General features: G+C 40.0%; 2 protein-coding genes across 2 annotated transcripts in view; one reads left to right on the top strand and one right to left on the bottom strand.

The window, feature by feature from the left end:
- Positions 1-2,550, top strand: part of gnai2a (guanine nucleotide binding protein (G protein), alpha inhibiting activity polypeptide 2a) — a 67,908-nt gene extending 65,358 nt beyond the window's left edge. The window contains exons 8-9 of the mRNA XM_064303970.1: positions 605-814; positions 1,502-2,550. Of these exons, the coding sequence (XP_064160040.1) occupies positions 605-795 (191 nt within the window). The 3' untranslated portion in view covers positions 796-814; positions 1,502-2,550. The remainder of the gene's footprint in view (positions 1-604; positions 815-1,501) is intronic.
- A 208-nt stretch (positions 2,551-2,758) lies between these two features.
- On the bottom strand, positions 2,759-13,736 carry LOC135238333 (cadherin-related family member 4-like). Its single transcript, XM_064306115.1, has 19 exons — positions 13,512-13,736; positions 12,697-12,853; positions 12,344-12,435; positions 10,949-11,056; positions 10,744-10,847; positions 10,188-10,324; positions 9,584-9,764; positions 8,974-9,124; positions 8,518-8,620; positions 8,015-8,221; positions 7,625-7,764; positions 7,032-7,173; positions 6,300-6,505; positions 5,789-5,922; positions 5,384-5,437; positions 5,123-5,177; positions 4,812-4,868; positions 4,660-4,687; positions 2,759-4,537 (listed from the first exon to the last, which is right to left on the bottom strand). Exons 1-19 carry the CDS (start codon positions 13,734-13,736, stop codon positions 4,482-4,484), a joined length of 2,337 nt encoding a protein of 778 aa, XP_064162185.1. The 3' UTR covers positions 2,759-4,481.
- Positions 13,737-13,966: the final 230 nt, after the last annotated feature.

The raw sequence follows: 13,966 nt of genomic DNA, 5'->3' as shown, positions 1-13,966 counted from the left end.
CTTGTGCCCTGTTACACTTGATTATACCTGCATTACGGGTATGTTATACAGTTGGACCACTGAGATAATGTACCTAGATTAGATCTGTACTCATAATACTGCAGTGTAATATATGATGCTGCATTGTACCATTGTGCAGCAATTTCAGTCTGCTAATGAGTCTGGCAAAGGTCTCTCTAGTTGTACAAGTTGTTCAGTAACAACTGAAGCCGTCAGGGATGTGTGGGGAATTCCAGGATGAGGTGTTGTTTTTGTCTCTCAGTTCCTGCATTCTGTGGGCACATGCAGATCAGTGGCTGGCGTTGCTTGATTAACAAATCTGAGATGATCCCAGAAAAATACTGAAAAGCTTGAGTTGTATTGTTGAATTGGATAGGCATGCGGCTTACTGCCTGAAGACACCCAGAAAACAGGCTCATGAAGCAGAATTTACAGCTGTGGTAGCTGTGCTGTGCTGTGCATGGTTATCTCTCCTGAGGGTACCTGCTGTAAAGTGATGAAAAAGAGTTTTGATGAATTGTGACATGATCTCTTTTCTCCTTGTGACCATTTTCTTGCTAAGACTTACACTCAGACAAAACCCCTTGGCCTTTGATGTTTACAGGGGCCAATAAGTACGATGAGGCAGCGGGATACATCCAGACCAAGTTTGAAGACCTGAACAAGAAGAAGGACACAAAGGAGATCTATACCCATTTCACCTGTGCAACCGACACCAAGAACGTGCAGTTTGTCTTCGACGCCGTCACTGATGTCATCATCAAGAATAACCTGAAGGACTGTGGCCTGTTCTAGAGCAGGTTGCTAACACAAGGTACAGATTATAATGTTAAAATGTAATGCAAAATAAGACTCTCTTTCCCTTTCTTTTTCTATCTCTCTCTCTTTCTCTCTCTCTCTCTTTTTCTCTCATATACACACACGCAAATGGGCATCGACATATAGCGCATGGGTTAAAGATAAGAGATTCTGTTCGCTACATGCACACTGTTAGTGCAGTGTGCGTGGTATAGATTTATGATTCATCAGCATGTATCATTCAGGGCTGTCTGTTCTTTTCCAGCTCGGTCTGTTCTTTTCCCACTTTGTCAGTCTTGCTGCAGGTGTGGTGCAGCGCAGAATGCACACTGTGCTCTGCCAGTGCCAGCCCCCTCTCTGTTTTCAGACTGCAGTCGGTAAATAATCCCAGAGAGAGGATCTTCCGGCAAATGACTAAACGCATGTTTTGTATGTTTATTATCCTGAAATCTGTTCGCTGTTGTTGTCTTGGGTTAAATCTGTAGGGAAATGCTTTGTTCCAATTTGGGTCTGGTGTAATTACTTAGACTCAAGAAAGAGAATAATACTCCATGCTCGCCTTATTCCTGAAGGAGCGTCTCTCTTCCTCTAATGAAACTTTTCACCCTTTAATTTGATGTTTACCATCTTATTTCTTCAGACATTCGTATTATGGAAATGTCCCTCCCACTCACCAGTGACCATGTCTGTTTCTTTCCTCCAGGATTACTTGAACAGTTTTGAGGTTTGATGACGGAAGGAGAGCAGACAGGTGGTGCCTGACTGCACTGGCCAACAATGATTCCTGCTTTTATCTGCGTTTATAAAGGAAGCAAAGACACTGAGAAGGCGGGAAAGCCCTGCAGAATTTCAACAATCGATTGCTGATTTCCAGACTGCCATGTCTTCTCCCTCTCTCGATTAGTGTATTTCCATTGCGTGTTTCATATTTAATTTTTAAGGGGGAGGGGGGGGGGGGTCGTATTTTCATCTTTTTTTTTTGTTATTTCTTTGGACGATGACCGCAAATCAACAATTTATTTTATTTTATTCTTTTTTTTTTCTTGTTTTAATTCCTTATTTTTTGATTATTAGCAGAGGCAAAAAAACAAAAAACAAAAAAAAAAACCTTTTTTATACAAATGCATTCGTTTTACTTTTCAAATCTGATGTGCAAATTTTATGTAACTTTTAATTGCGTAAAGCTTATTTTTTAAATAATAAAAAAACAAGCTTTAGCACGGTTAGTGAAAAGCAGTTGAAAGGAAAGTGCTTTTTTTATAACGTTTACATGAATTTCCTCATTCTTAGCAAAACTGCATGTTGTCCTGCATGACTGATGATAGGTAAATATATTAGCTCTCTACTCTGCACAGGACAGCATAACATTCCTTTCAAAAATTAAAAATAAAAAACAGGAAAAAAAAGTTTTAAAGAAGCTTCACACCAGGGAAAGAAAGAGCAGATTTGAACTGATATTTAAATATGTACGTTTCTAACATTCTTTGCTTTTTTATCGTTTCATTCCATGTCTTTTGCAGTAAGGTTTGTGCCTTGACTTCTGTTTACATCTTGACTCTTAGATTTGCTTTATCAGTAGCATTTACTTAGCTCTAATTTCTTTCATTTTCTTCACATGAATGATAAAAAGTTTAAATAGTGATTAAAGAGAGACAAATTTAACAGAGAAAAAGGGTAGTCTTTTCGTAAAGATTAAAATGCTTTAAAGGTCATATAACGATTTAATTTAAATAAAAATTAAGTCACTAGAAATGCTTGTTGTGCTTTCTTGTATTGGAACAGAGGGTTACAGTATGCGTAAGTTCTTTAATTTATTTCACGTGCATACAGTTGGACACACACACACGTACATGCACAAATTCTACAAAAGTTATTATATTTTGACACGTAGAATTCAGCACATTACATTTTGACACATAACATAGAATTTGTTCTGAAAAAAATTATTCTGCTGCACATGCAATGTATTATGCATTTTATTGACATATTATTTCATACACATTTACAAATAATTGTCTTTTAATGATAAATGATTTCATACCCTTATACATTTAACCAGATCAAAAATGAAGCACGTTTTAGTTATAAATGATTCCATACTTATACATTCACTAGATCAAAAACTAAGCATGTTCTAGTGATAAATCATTTTGCACACATGTACGTTCTACCTGATAAAAAAAGCGTGTTTTAGTGATAGATGATTTCATATACACTTGATCTGAAAGCAGCTTACTTTGAGTTTTCAGCCCCCTTAGAACCAAGGGTTGGACCCTTACCTTGAAATATGAAATTAGATTATTCATATTATGAATTATGAAAAGGGCCTAGAAAGAATCACAGAATAAAAATGTAAACGGAAGTACCCTAGTAGTAGGTATTCATTTTGCACTATTTTTCTTTGTTACCTGTGTATTTGACCTCCCTGAAAGGTCAACAGTAAAATTACCTTTGGATATAAAACATACATGATCATGTCTACCATATTGTGAGCTGTGGAGCTGAATGAACATCCATCATTACGCTGAAACTAATTTGGACAAATTTGGTATACAGTATGCAATGAAGTCTAATCTGTCAAATGATATTCTGTAAGTAAGAGGGAGCTGGTGTTGGATTTGAACTACAAAGTTTTCTTCTTATGGCTCATAAAATCATTACACACTATATCTACTTTGACATGAGACTGAGTCAGTTATCTAACTCGGAGATCAACGCCAGTATGAAGTGAGTTATAAAATCCCCCTATATTAAGTCTTGTGTGTGTTAATGTCAGTAATGCGTCCCATGTTCACAGATTTTGGCTTCACTTCAACAAAGTTGTCTACCACAGTACAGATGCTATTTAATTGATATTGTATCATTATTCTCTGTCTTCAGGGCTTCAAAAGGCTCACAAAATCAGATCCCAACCAAGCAACCCCACAGGGTAGCACATAATTAGCGACACTCAAGCAAGTCATGGTTTCACCTGGCATAGTTCTCCACTTCAGTAGCATTGTTGTGCAATAGCATTGTTCCACCTAATTGTGCAATAGCGACCTCTCTGGTCGATCAGACACATGCACTCTGCCTGCACCAGCTGCGTAAGTAGTACACTCCAGAGCAATGACTGCATAGCTAAACTGGTGGTCAGTGCAGCTGTAGCTGGCTGCAAGCTGAATCAACGGTATGCTGTAGCAATCAGACATGCCTATGAATAACTATGCAGAATTCCAAATGAGAAGAGAAAGGACAGTAGGAGATGTAAAGATAAATTTGCCTCATTTCATAGTCCATCATTGTAGAGAAATACTAGATTATTTTAATTGTGATATTCTGTTTTTTTTTGTCTTTTTCATTATTTGTTAACATTGTTTCAAATTTACATTTATTGTTTATAATCACAGTATAAACACTCGCATGCCTGAAAACTGAACACATTATCATCAGTCAATCAATACTCAGTACCAGAGGTGACATCATTTTATTCTATCTTTGGTTCAGATAAAATTACTGTTTTACTAAGTGGTCAATAATTCATGCCCAATAATGAAACCCAAATGAAACTCCTTCCAAAAAAAAAAAAAATATCAAGACAAATGATGTATTTTGTCATTAATCAGTAGTCATGCCTCACATGATAGCAAACAGGCAGCAGTGCTTTCCATTTCTGGTGTGAAATGAGAGAACAGGAGGGTTCATTACAGCCAGCGCCTCTCCCCGGTTTTGGAGTCAAACAGATAGCTCCGTCCAGACACTGACAACAAATAAAATGGATTGCTACTGATGACTGTGTCATTTCTGTTATACAATGTTGATGGTAACATTTTAATTTTTTCTTGATTATATTTCTGCAGTTTCACTAGACATGACTCTTACCTGGATCTTCAGCTTTCCCATCAAATCTCTACAACAGAAATATGAATACCATCACAACATGTATGCCCACAATGTGCACATATAGATTGCGATTACTCAACAGGACACATTCGGAATTCCAATATACTGCAGATGCATTAAACTGGACCTACCATGAGGCTTTTCTGCGAGTCTTCTTTGGGAAGGCTAGTGGTGCCATCTAGTGATGACTTTGAGTAAAAAAATGATCGCACATTTACGTTAGGAACACCAATAGAAAATTATAGGCTAAAATATCAAAGCAAATAAATTCTCTCACACATCCTTTCTCTCATATGACAGATGCTACATAACACAGTACAATGCCACACCATACAGATTTATGAAAGCTTTGAACATGGTCACACTGGTGCGCATAAATACATCAGTATCTAATCTGTTTCACCTGCTGAGGCTTTGCTATAGCAGCCATGTTAGGACTAACCTGATAGTTCTGATTGGCTGCATCTTGCTTCCTTGGTTCTTCACTATCCAGGCTGCTAAGGGAATACACAACCATCGAGGCACAGGAACATTGTATTCCAATAGTTATCTACAAATTAGCACTCACAAAGCACCATGTTGACACACAGCAAAAAAATCTAAAATTGTAGAGTACAGAGCAAAATCAAGAAAAAATAAGTCTTTGACCCAAACATGGAACTCACTGTATGTTTTATTCAGACAATGTTTTTCAGAAACTCACTTCTTCAGCAGATTGTCTGATGCTTCTGGGTCTGTAGTCGCACAAACTGAAGTCCTACAGGTTACAAACAATTATTTTTTAAAATTTTAACACAAAAAAATAAATACAATAAAAAAAATTAAAACCAATTGCATGTGAGAGAAATTGCCATTTTCAGAACAGAAGACAATAATGGTACTCTGGAACTGGTGCAATGCAGTCAATATCCTGTACCTGCTACAAGACCAATAAATAGCTGCTTAAAGAAAGCCTGCCACATCTCACTCAAATGACCAGATCTGTGCTATACTGCCTTTGGAAGCACAGGTCCTGGCAGCAGTCTTGTGATAGGACAGCCCCAGCAGACCGATGGCTGCTTTCTAGTGTTAACAGAAGAGACAGAGAGACATGGAATGGAATAGTTACCATGTCAGGATCTTCCAGATAAGCAGGGCCAGAGAGAGCAGGAGCAAGGCCCCAGTTATAGTCAGAACCACCACAAACCACCGGTCCGGGTCCCAAAACTCCTGCACTACAGTCACCACCTGAGGAGGCTTAGGCTAGTGGGGGGGATTATAGAGTCAAGATCATTTTCATCTTACAAATCATACAATGATCCACATTCATGGGAAAAAGAAAATAAGACATTCTCTAAGGAAATCTGCCTCTTTCACAATATACATACTGCACTTGACGATATTCATCAAATTATACCTTATTCATGCACATTTCTTGCATTTGTTTACTTGCTTAGTGGGCACCCAGTGTGTATCAGCAAGTCAAACTGTTTATATTGGTGAGCGCAAGAGAAGAGGACATAACATTTTTTGCCACACTTCTTTCATGGGTTTTAATGTAATGTTTCTCTGTGTAACACAGGACAGTCAGACTGGGCTGCATCTTAAGTTTGAGACAGGATAGCCCCGACTTGGCTCACCGTGGTGGTTGTGGTGGTGGTAGGCACAGTGGTGGTCCATGGAACCACATAGATATAGGCCACGACATCGGTGGTGTGCTTGCCATCGGACACCGCGATGGTGACTTCGAACATTGTGCGGTCATACACGGCACCCGGTACATAAGAGAAGGCGTTTCTGGAGGACAGGGTTAAACCGTTCATCTGGAAACGGTCGACCGCAGCGCCTTTACAGAAAATACAGGTGGGGTAAAGGTCAACCTCCATGAGAAACAGTCAGTGACTCTCATGCTAGGTCCCTCAGAGGGAGCATCCACACCACAGACACTCACACGTAGTACACATACTATGCTGCAAAATACATCAAAACCGGATAGTTTTGTCCCTGTATCTGCTTTTAAGAGCCAAATCATGTCATTTTCTCAGGCTCCTGTGCTTGTTGTGCTTAATTTGTTTCCGTGACTGCCTCCCTTCCTCTCATACATCTTCATCCGCTTGTAACACTATATTTAATTATTGTGTTATCTACGTTTTATTAAATTGCTGTGGTTTTGTGCTTTGGCGTCTTGGTCATTATGTCCATTATAGCAAATGAGAATGTTGTCAATTAAATTGCCTAGTTAATGAATAATTCAATTAAATCAATACAATAATGTTCCAAAAGATAATATAATGGTGGTGGAAACATGCAAGAAGCCATATTGTCCTCACTAACTGATACACACACACAGACACACACACACACAGCTGCACCATTGGTGATGGTGGCAGTGAGAGGATCCCTATCCCTGTCAGTGCAGCTCAGGGTGAGGACAGGAAGCCCTGCTGAGCGGGTGGAGAAGATGTTGGACTCATAGGAGACAGGGTCACACACCGGGGGGTTATCGTTCAAATTCTGCAAGAGAACACCAGAACATCATGAGTGTTCAACCACAATGGCTACCCTAAATCTCTCTCTTTAAATCGTCTCCCTGTTTTCTGCTGTGTAATCTCATTTAGATTTTCTAACCTCAATATTTCTAATACTTAGTATGCCATGCGCAGATATCCAGCTGTGAATCACCTGAAAGAACCCTGCTACTATCCAAACTAAGAGCCAGTCAATTTACATGTACATCTTTGCTCATCACATCAGTTGCTGCAGCATTCTTTCATTTACTAAAAATGGCTGGGGGACTAATTATTTGATCTGCCAGCTCAGACTTAAAAATAACAACTACTGTGAGCATTATTTGTGTGTGTGTGTGTGTGTATGTGTGTGTGCGAAAGAGAGAGAGAAAGCCTGTAAATGAATGTGCGTGCATGTGTGTGTGTGCGTGTGTACAGCAAAGACTCACTGTTCACACCTGTACTCTTATGGTGATATCCACAGCTCCAGTCCTCTGAACAGTGAGATCCACGTCTTGGTCAAAATCCACAGCCTGCACCCTCAGACTGTACACTTCCTTAACCTCAAAATCCAGGCTTCCTTTGAGGTACAGCTGTCCTACAGAGAGAACGGAGTGCAGTCCATGGCTGTAGTGTGCATCCGTGGCTGGGATGGCTGACCAGCAGCCAATAAGAGTAACAGAAATTTCTCCTATTTATTCCATTAAAATCAATAACGCGTACTTCATAAACAAAATTATTTCAAATTTTAAAAATCTGTTTAGTGAATCCTGTTTAAAGTCCTAATTATTCTGGTTGATTAATGCTGGTTGACTATCAAACTCTAAAAGAACTAGGTATGTGTTTACCTCCTACAGGGTTGATGGAGAAGAGGGCGTCTCCTCCAGGGAGGGAGTAGAGCAGGGCATGAAACCTCCAGTCTGCATCCATGGCCTTCACTGTCCCAACCACAGACCCCCACTGAGCGTCCTCCGGGACCGCAACCTCAAACGGACCCACAAACTGGGGGTCAAACTCATTGACCGGTGTCACGGTGACCATAACCGGGATGACCGCTGAAACCCAGGAGGGGAACATATTAACTTGATACTTGACAAAATGACCAAATAGGACACATTTACAGAGACAAATTCCGTATTAGCAACCTAGACAGTTTATGAGCAATATCACAGACAACTCTGTTTTGGAATGCCTTTCTGCCCATTATCCCCTTATAATGAAAGCCTTAAAATGAACCCTGCTGAAAACTGGTTTATGATTATTAGTGGAACCTTTTTCTTGATAGCTTTTTAAAATGGCATTAGTATGTGTTCTCTCGTATACAACCACAGGACGGGCATGGTGAACTGACTTGTGAGGGGCGGCGCTCCGCTGTCAGTGGCCAGGATGGTGGCCTCATACTGGAAGCTGTTGGTGGCGATTCTTGCCGTGTCATAGTCCAGAGTACCATTCACCTGCCAAGAGGATGCCACATGGAACATCGGGACAGGATCAGTGAAGGAAGTACTTTAACATGTTGGGGGAAATTCATTTATGCAATATAATATCTTATATTACAATATGTAGTTCTTCACTGAATGAGTTCTGTAACTGTTTTTGAATAATGAATTCCAGAGTTAAGTCTATATAGTTACATTCATATTTTTAGAAAAGTATCTAGTATTCAGAGTTATACTCCAAGATACATTATTTAATATATTCTCCCTGCATGTGTTACATATAAACTACTCGTACAGAACATAGTGTTGTGAATTTCAAATCAGTTACTGTCTCAGGAGACAATCGTGGTTGCCTGGAAACTGGTTACCTGAAGCTGGCCATCCTGAAGGCGGAACTTATAGAGTGAAGCATCGTTGTCACGCAGTGTAAGTAACACATTGTGGTTGCTGATGTCAATGTCACCACACATCACTGTTCCCAGGCTCTTTCCTATTTCTGTAGTCTCTGGCACTGTCAAACTACAACATCACACCCTTCAGAGTCACTCACCCAGAGATCCAATCAAAATCTCTTCTGAAGCTTGATAAAGGTTTCATTTTTAAAAACAAACATAATATATTGCATTAATTAGGGATTAGTGAAACACTTATAATTTGAATGAGTAAATCCTTTGGTTATATGCCTACTGTTTAAAGTTGTACAGTGCAGTACGTTCCCCAGAGCTAAAAAAATTCAGTGTCTGAATACATATGTCTACACACATAAATTGATAGATTTCTCATTGCCCAAAAGCATTAAAAGAAATAAGTATAGAAACATTAAAGGACAAAATAGTATTAATACATCTACTGCTGATACTACTAGTAATAAGAATAATAATTACACTACTACTGTACCTGTGGTATAATAATAATACTGACACTAATGCTATTTCACAGGAATGTACTCTCCCTCTAGTGTTCCAGAGGTGATCTTACACAAAGATAGAGGGGACGCAGAAGGGAGCATGCTCGTTGACATCCAGCACATTGACGGTGACTGTGGCAGTCCCACGCCGACCCTCGGACACACTGAAGGCCCTGACCAGCAGGACTCTCTGCTCCAGGGACCGGTCAGACTCCAGGTCCAAGTTGAAGGCAGTTGTAATAATCCCATCCTCTAACGAAGGGGGAGGGGAAGGAGGAGGAGTTTGTGATGCCTAGAAGAACTCAAAGGCCTGAGCCTCCGAGAGTTGTGCTCAGGGCGTGCTGAGAGCAGTACTCTTTGAATGAGTGTCAATGGGGAACGGCCACAGGTGAGGTGTGACTGCGGTAACACTTGTCATGTGTGAAGGTGTCTAATTGTCATTGATGATTAGCATCTAATTATATAGTTTCAAACAAATAACAAACCCATTGAATGGCAACTCTTTTCCAACCGTTAAGCAACAGGGTGTGGATTTAATAAAAACATGATCCAGATCAGGGAATGTAGAAGACATCTGTACTAAATGTGTGTACTAGATACAGAGAAAAGGGTGATCTGGGTGTGGATATTCTTACAGAGCTTTAAGTAATCAGTGTTAACCACAACAGTGCTCACCTCTGCCGATTTTGTAAGGAGGATAGCTTTGCAGGAAAGTGTATTGCACATCAGGAGCTGTGGTGTTGGCTCTGACAGAGGCCACAATGTCACCAGCTCCTCCATTCTCAAGGACAGAGATGTCCTGTGACTGGATTCTGAAAACCCACCCAAATGTTCAGAGTTCAGCAGTACAGAACCTTTGACGGATTCTACAATGTATTCTTACTCATTTGAAAATATAACTAAGTCATCCATTTTCAACTACCTGAATTCTTTGTGTTTTTTTTTTGTTGTAGTTTTTCTCTTAAGAACTTATGAGCAGTTCTAACTGAAATATTTTAAATGTACACTTTACTTTCTATGGCATAGTGCGTTTCATACATTGCACTGAAAGGACTTCAGAAGGATATATTATTTCATAAACAGTGCATGACATGCGGCATGTATTCTACATTAAGGAGGCTTGATGATGCCAAGCTGTAGATCCTGAAGAATGGCACCAAATGAATATCATAGTTTTATGAGAAAACTGGATAAAATAACTGAAGAGCAGATACAGGGGGGCTGAACTTACAGGAAATCTAGAGGCGGTATGAAAACCCTCAGGACCTTAATCCGGACTGTACCACTGCAATTGGCATCCTGTCTGTCTCTCACAAGCAACGAGAGTAGAAACTCCTACAGAGACAAATTTCAGTCCAATGGTTCAAATGGAACTTTTTAATCATTGTAAATACATATATGGAACCCCGATTTCTCCAAAGGCTCACAGTGCATACCTGAGGACCATTCTGGTAGTCAAAACCTTGGTTGGAAATGACACCCCCTCCACCATCAATCATGAACTGTCCCTTTGCGGAATCGGGCTGGATTCCAATGATAGAAAACTGCAACACACCAGGAAAAAAAAGATTCTATTATTCTGTCAATTGGTTTATTCAAATTGCTTATTTCCCACTCCTTGCATCTCTTTGCATCCTTTCCTCATTTCTTAACTCCACCTGGTGGTGGACATGAGGAAGAGATGCAAGGATGAGATACGAGGATGGAGGAACAGAAGCAACAGGCTCATTCCAATCACTTATTTTATTCATCCTCATCACCATGGTCCTTGGCTGACCTGGAAATCCATCGAGGTCTGTCATCTTTAAGGACGCATGACATATAAATGATCGACCCGTGGATCCACCTTTCTACATTTTCCATATCAAACATGGCTTCAGACTGATGCTTGACCAAGCAAGGATGTTCCATTTGCCTAATACACATTTCCTTGATTCCTCCATCCTCACATCCTTTCCTTGCTTCCTTTCCTTGAGTCCTCTATTGGGAGGAGCTAAGGAGTGAGAAAAGGACACAAGGAAAGGATGCAAGGAGTTAAAATAAGTCATTGGAATGAGCCCCACAGGACGGAGGAATCAAGAAAATGTGTATTAGCTAAATGGAACATCCTTGCTCAGTCAAACGTCAGTTTGAAGCCAGTTAGATCCACAGGTGGAATCATGCACTGTGAAAAAATAATTCCACAAAGGATCTACTTATGTTTCCATGCTGAAGTGTCCTTCGGCAAACTTGTCATAGCTCCTTGCTCCTCCCATGAGCATTTAATGGATTGGAATGTCCTTAAAGTTGGTGGGAGATGAGGACAGACAAAATAAGCAATTGGAATGAGCCCAGTGCCTTTCTGTTCTGTTGTTGATGGTTATTGACTGGGTGGCTGGTTGCCTAATCCCCTCTCACTACTGAGTGAACTCGAACAATAGCAAAAATCAAACTTATAGAGAAGCATGCATATTTCACACAGACCAAACAAGAAAAGATTTTTCAAAACTTACTACCCACAGATGGTTCTGAAATGATGTACAAGATATAATATGTACTGAAAACGTTGGCCTATTAGTTTAGTTGATAAATGGTTCAATTATAAAATGGAATACCGTGCCTTTCTGTCAAGTGCCCGTTTTCCCTATGAGTGTGTTTTTTCCTAGCTACTGTCTCAATGGGCTATTCAACAAATAGGGCCTGACCTTTTATGAAAGAATCCTGATTTATTTGCATAAAATACTTAATGAGCTTGGTAAATATATTAAAAAACACTAATTGGATGCTTCAACTTTAAAGAGACATTCTGAAAATAAAATGTAAAAATTGCATCATAATATTGATTTACTTACAGAGAGAGTGTCATTTTCATCTGGGTCGAAAGCTAGAACATTATAAACTAGTAAAGGAGCAGGAAGGCCTTCCGGGACTTGAACTTCAGCTCCTGCAAAAAAGTATGCGCTAGACTTTCACTCCTGCTCATAAAAGATAATTATTCAGAAAAAAAAATCACCTTTCAACTGATGACACCTACAGTAGGTCAGATTGTTCTTATACACTGCATATATCTATAAATACATTTAAATTTATAAAAACTCATTCAAATGATATTGCATATTATTGGTATCACAGACCACGGATCACAGATCAGGCTATCATAACAAATACAGTTAGGGTGAGGACAGTAACAGATGGAGATTGTCACCTGGTAGCTGAAACAAAGGCTGACACTGCGGTGGTTCGTTCACGTCGATCACCTGCACGTGAAAGGTCTGCTCCACACGGCCACCCGCAGTGACCAACGCCAGACGCACACTGTGGAGGCCCACTGTCTCGTAATCCAGTGAGTCATTCAGTACAATCTGCATGGGGGACAACACAGCCGCTCACCACTGCCTATCAGCATCAGAAGACCCACCGCTTCAGGCTGCAGCTGGATCACCCTGACTCAGTTCTGTCCAAATGTACAAGTACTGCTTGAATGAAAGCCTGAAGCACACCTGTCTGCTATTTATTAATGATGCACACTCAAGGCTGTGACCTAATGTATTCAAAACTGGCTTGGACTTAGCAATAATTAATTAGTGCATGCTTAAACAAGGCCATCTCTGAATGTGCTTTCAGGCCTCAGGCCAAAGTGTCCACTGGGTTTTTTTTCCTATCATTTAGCAACCAATCTAGGACTTGGAGCTGCGTGGAACCAAGGTGTGTGAATCAATCATACTTAGTCATTGTGCTTAAAATAAGTGCTGAAATACACCAGTAACGAGCAGATGCCGCATCCTTCCAGACTGGAGTCTTAAACCCCAGCTCCAGCTCCAACAGGTCTTGGGTTTCCCAATGCTATATTATAGTTTATAAGTATTCATGTGGTTCTGGGCTCAAGCGCAGAACATCTAATATATTGTTATTATCATTAGCATCTATGCTTCAGCTTCAACAGAAGACATGACTGCCAATGTTCAAGGCTAAATAAGTGAGTCAGCAGGAAGGCAATCGAAGAACAAGTAATGCTCAAACCTGGACAATGAAGATGTTGGAGGCATTGACCTGACTGACAATGGGTGTCTCAAACACTCTGGACTCTGGTATGAGAGAAACTATCTCCACGGTGGGACTGGGGTCAGCACTCTGCACTCGAAACTCCACTACCACACTCCTGTGACGGGTACTTTCCAAAATGGCCACAGAAGCAGGGAGATCGATGAAGCCTGCAAGGAACCCCACCCCCAGCACTGTTACCATCTTCTTACTGCATCTAATATATGTATATCTGATGACAACTACAGTAGGTCTAGTTGTTCTTAAATGCTGCACATACCTAGAATTACGTTTAAATTATTAATACAATTTCAATTATATTTATTATGCTAATTATTGGTATCACAGACCATGCTATAACAAAAATATATAATTCATAACTCACGTTTGTTTTGAAAACTGTACATATACTATATATGGAACTTGAAACAGCC

The sequence above is a fragment of the Anguilla rostrata genome, chromosome 13, assembly GCF_018555375.3.
Source record: "Anguilla rostrata isolate EN2019 chromosome 13, ASM1855537v3, whole genome shotgun sequence".
Taxonomy (NCBI): Eukaryota; Metazoa; Chordata; class Actinopteri; order Anguilliformes; family Anguillidae; genus Anguilla; species Anguilla rostrata.
Note: the sequence above shows the minus strand (reverse complement) of the source record. Positions and strands in the feature narration are given on the sequence as shown.

What these genes read in the sequence shown, in the direction of transcription:
- LOC135238333 (XM_064306115.1), bottom strand. Translation starts at nt 13,736, where the DNA reads ATGGTAACAGTGCTGGGGGTGGGGTTCCTTGCAGGCTTCATCGATCTC. An exon ending in ACTACCAGAATGGTCCTCAG is followed by an intron (nt 10,848 to 10,948) that starts GTATGCACTGTG and finishes TTGTCTCTGTAG; the next exon opens with GAGTTTCTACTCTCGTTGCT. An exon ending in CTCCATCAACCCTGTAGGAG is followed by an intron (nt 7,765 to 8,014) that starts GTAAACACATAC and finishes TTCTCTCTGTAG; the next exon opens with GACAGCTGTACCTCAAAGGA.